Below are 5000 nucleotides of genomic sequence, written 5' to 3'. Positions count from 1 at the left end.
GGTGATTCTTTATTTCATTGGACCGGTCGAATGATGATGACGTCAGGAATTCACATTTGTTCTACATGTTTAAACTTCTACCCCTTCGCCTCTAAGGGGACACTCTTCTAACCATGTCGGCTCTTTCCGCCCGACTCTGCTTACTGCTCGAACTCGACTGCCCGACTGCCCTAATCTGACTTATTCTAGCTCCTATATTGAGAATTCCCTTTTTGCTATGACGTCAGATGTGTGGTTTCAAAACGTGACCAACTCACGTGGCTAAGCACACGTTTGTCCAAAACACACTTCCGCAAACAAAGAATTCTCAACCAAACTATTTTTTTAACCTAACCTATTTTTCTTTAACAGTACATTTTTAATTTGTATTGTTCATTCTATTAAGCTGACATTTGTAATTCAGTTTCATAAAAGAACAGAATAATCAATTCTTTTTACAATACGAACAATATCTAATTATTTCCAATAGAATTTAACAATAGCTAAATTTTAACATTCCACTTTCTGAACCTTGCTTACAAGGTTCGAGTCTCGGCCAATCCTAATCTCATGTTCACTTATCCAATGTTCTTCTTATTTACATGGAAAGGGGACAGTATTTTCTTGTAACATAAGTTGATAATGTAAATGATAAACATAATTGATGGAAAAATAAACAAAGTTACTTACTGCAGTTGTGGGAGAACAACAGCAACAAATTGAGGAGGAGACAATGGCCAGAATAAATTCTAGGCTTACGATTATCAATCCAGCACATCCAATGTTGTAGTAGTCGTCTCTGTACGTGTTAGTAACAACGATATACTGTCAAAACAAAAATTTAAAAAACAACATTTAATCAGAACTTATAATCTATGAGGATTAATCTACGTGGGAGGCAAACAGAGTAGTACATTTCTGAGACCCGTTGGCAAATTAAACTACGAACAACAATAGCGTAGAGTATTAGAAGATGGAGTTTGCTTGATTCAGAAATAATTGAAAAAAAATGAAAGAATAGCGTATTCTTTAGGAACTTTCAGAAGAAAATATTTAAGAGAGTTTGATCTAATAATATAGTAATAATGTAAATATTTTGCACGTTTTTTTTTTATTTTGTGAACGAATTGAGAAAAAATATTTGAAAAGGGAATGGCGAAAAGACGTATAAGAAACAGAAAATAATATCAACAACAACAACAACAACAACAACAACAATAATAATAACAAAAACAATAACAAAAACAATAACAACAACAATAATAATAATAATAATAGCAACAACCATAACTATAATAACAAAATATATATATAATAAGAAAATAACAAGACTAATAGCAAATATATATATAATAAGAAAATAACAAGACTAATAGCAAGAATAACATTGACAATAAAATAATACTAACAATAGTAATAATAACATTAATTATAATAAAAATTACAATAGCAATAATAATAAAATAATACTAATAACAATAGTTATAGCAATAGAAACAACAACAATAACAATAATAACAATAATAATAATAATAATAATAATAATAATTATTATTATTATTATTATTATTATTATTATTATTATTATTATTATTATTATTTTGAAAGAAAAGTAAAAATTAAATGCAAGATGTAGAAGGAAAAAAAGTTACCCAAACATTGAATGTTACAGAAACTGCGTACATCCACCATGCGATTGCACAAAAAATACAAGCTGACAAGATGGCGGTCACCATATAAGCAATTTTCTGTAATAAAAGAAAGACAAATAGAGGATGAGTCAGAAGTAACTGATTAGTCAGAAATCGTTTTAAATCAACTAACAAACTCTATTTATATTGAGGTAATAAATTTATTTAAGGTACATGAAATAAAGTTTTGTAGAAAGAAAATACACTAAGCGCTCACAATGCTGGGAATGTTCTTCGATCAGCTGTTTTTATGGAAATGGCTTCAGACAAGATATGAAGCCAATTGATCTAAGGAGCTATAAAAACAATAAATAAATAAAATACTACTTCATGGTCAAAACTAAACAACAATATTAGATGGATGGATTCTGACCCCAAAATAACAGCAATTTTTCCCCTTTGTCAAAAACATTTCTCATGGAATGTGAGGATTAAAGGATAAAATAATGAAAGTACTGAAGTAAAGAATTAATAACTATTCACTCAAATCCAGTTTACAGGATTTTAGAGGGGTTATTAAAGGGCATAATATAAAGAGGGGGGGCGATAAAAGCATAACCCTAAAGAAAACAATACTGCAACTTCATTTTAAAACTGTTATTGAAGAGAATCAATTCAGGTAACTTGGTTAACTGACATCTATTCAATATAGTTTCCTTCAGCCTCAATCACCGCCTCGATACGGGTCCACAACTGGGGACGTGCTTTTTTCACAAGCGCTAGTGAGAGCTCGGCGAATATTCAGCGGATGGCAGCGATCAGGATGGCTTTGGTGCTGTGGGAGGTCATGTTTGTGGTGTTCTCGACATATGACCAAACGAAGTAGTCCAGCGGGTTCAGGTCGAGGGAGGAGTGGGCAGTGAGATAAGGGAACAAAGTAGTAGCACTCCTTCTGAAGCCTCTTTCTGGGTCTCTTTGGACTTGTGGACCGGTGCCGAGTCCCGCTGCCACACCCAGGGTCTGCCAGCGGCCACCTAATTGCACCAGGGGATCACTACACTTTTAAGCACATCCAGGTACACTTTGGAGTTGACTTGCAAGCCACCTTCGAGGATGTTAGATGGCATGATGTGACCCTCACTTGAAACCACACCAAAACCATGACTGTGGTCGGAAACTTTGTCTTTATCACCCTGAGCACGTCCCTGTTATTCGTGGAACTCTAACAATGCATTTTTAGGGTGCTAGCAATGGTCCGATTGTGATAACTTGGATTGTAGAGAGCATGAGTTGTACAGTGGCACATCTCCGATCTCGGTCATTGAACATTGTGTCACTTTCAGAAATGATAGAAGGATTCTATCGCTCTTGGGATTTGTGCACAACTCGGTGCATTTTCATGGGTCATTAGAGCTAAGATTAAGATAAGGTATTAAGTTTTAGGTGGGAGGAAGAGGGAAATTATGCGTGGCTATGTGAGTGTATTTCAAGTTCCTAGCGTATAAACTACTTACAAGCTGCCGGATTTTCTCATCTGCAAGCTTCTGAATTCCAGCTGCAATTCCAAGACTTCCAACCAAACAAACCTGAAAGGAAAAATGTGAATTACCATTATCGAATATCACATAAAATCATTTTCTAAAAAATTGTGCAACTCAAAAATATTAAGAAAAAATTATTGTAAGATTAATAGAACTTATACACAGACACACGCACGATTTAAGAATACTGCTAGGCACATAGAGTTCATTTGTCTGAAATTAAAACAAAATCGGTCCAGTCGACTAGGAGTGCATGGGGAAAGAACTCTCCTTCTCTCTCTCTCTCTCTCTCTCTCTCTCTCTCTCTCTCTCTCTCTGTCTCTCTCTCTCTCTATCTATCTATCTATCTCTATCTCTCTCACACACCCACACACAAATTTCATTTTATATAATAGATAGAAAGATAGATAGATAGATAGATATGCACCATTTATAATACATTTTGTTTCCCTGCAATAGTTGTACAAGAAACGCTCCTAATTGTCGACGCGTGTTTTGACTGAATTTTATGAAAGGTAGAACTGACTAAGAACACAGTACTGGACTGAACCGTTTTCTACGACGTCTGCCGAATTTAGATGAGCTGAATATTCAGTATCATTTATGGCCATACGGCCGCATTTGTAGATTCTATGAACAAAGCTTCTTTCTTAGAACTGCACGCCTGTGGAACTCTCTTTCGATTGCCTGCTTTCCAGCTGACTACAATCTGATTGTCTTCAAGTCCAACGTAAACAAGTTCTTGACGAAACCGTTCCGCTAAGTAATCCAATTTACAAAATTCCCACTACTTATGTTTACTACGCTATAATCACAATGACTAATGTATACCCATTAACCCTTATCCTCGAGTGGCCTCTGGGCCTAGATAAGTGGTGATTCCGGTGTAAAAAAGTAATCATACCACTTTGTAACGGTTGTGTTTTTTTTTGGTCTAACAGAAAAAATCTGAATAGCACTGATGACGTCATTGCTTTGCTTGAACATTATTTTTTTTCATCAGAATGTAATTTTTTTCAACAGACAAAAGTCAGATTTTTTTTAGTTTTAGAAATGTTGAACGGAAACATTACTGATATAACTGCGATCTAATGAACTAATTAAGCTCAAATTATAACACGTGTGATTCGAAGATTAGTACCTAAAAATAGAAAGGACTTTTTATTAGTTGTTGCATCTATATGTCAGGGCGAAAACCTATTTAGTTATCTGTTACAATGCATGTTATTTGTAATTTTCTATGATATAAATCTCACCTGTCTGTTTAAATGTATGTATGTATATATGTATGTATGTCTCGCAAAAACTTTCGAAGGAGGCGACAGATCTTCACAAGATTGGTATTATTTTGAAGATCGACCCTTCGGGCGACAAATATCGAAAAATTGAACAAAAACATTCATTCCTTCACCCTAAACTGTACCCTTTTCTACAGGGGGGTCGCTTTTTTCGCCAATATTTTCGAATGTCATCGCCGCTTTTCGATTGTCTAGCCTTAATTTAAACCTACGCCACTTCCGGTTTGGCGATGGGTGCAACAGCTTACGCGTCTCCTTTTTTTTTTAAATTTTTACTTTCTTCTCCCCCTTCGCGGTACGGGTTCGAGCCTGCCTGCCTACTAACACGTTTTTTTTTTTTGTGCTCGCAATTTTCCTTTTTTATTTTTTGCTCAACCAACACCCTTACACACAGCTCCACTTTCTTTTCTATCTTTGCGTCACGGGTTCGAGCCTGCCTGCCTACAACAACTTTCTTTTCTTTTTTTTTTTTTTTGCTCAACACACACCTACAAACACCCGAGCAATGCCAGGCACCCAGGCTAGTACTATATAACTTCAAGTTTAGTCAA

General features: G+C 35.3%; 1 protein-coding gene across 1 annotated transcript in view; it reads right to left on the bottom strand.

Moving 5' to 3' along the window:
• The window catches only part of LOC145256266 (uncharacterized), a 62053-nt gene that overhangs the window by 1032 nt on the left and 56021 nt on the right, over window positions 1–5000 (bottom strand). Inside the window, exons 3-5 of the mRNA XM_080114943.1 lie at window positions 3125–3196; window positions 1632–1727; window positions 670–804 (exon numbers count right to left, since the gene is read on the bottom strand). Of these exons, the coding sequence (XP_079971069.1) occupies window positions 670–804; window positions 1632–1727; window positions 3125–3196 (303 nt within the window). The remainder of the gene's footprint in view (window positions 1–669; window positions 805–1631; window positions 1728–3124; window positions 3197–5000) is intronic.

Source organism: Euprymna scolopes, chromosome 32 (genome assembly GCF_053919585.1).
Source record: "Euprymna scolopes isolate OS-2025 chromosome 32, ASM5391958v1, whole genome shotgun sequence".
Taxonomy (NCBI): Eukaryota; Metazoa; Mollusca; class Cephalopoda; order Sepiida; family Sepiolidae; genus Euprymna; species Euprymna scolopes.
Note: the sequence above shows the minus strand (reverse complement) of the source record. Positions and strands in the feature narration are given on the sequence as shown.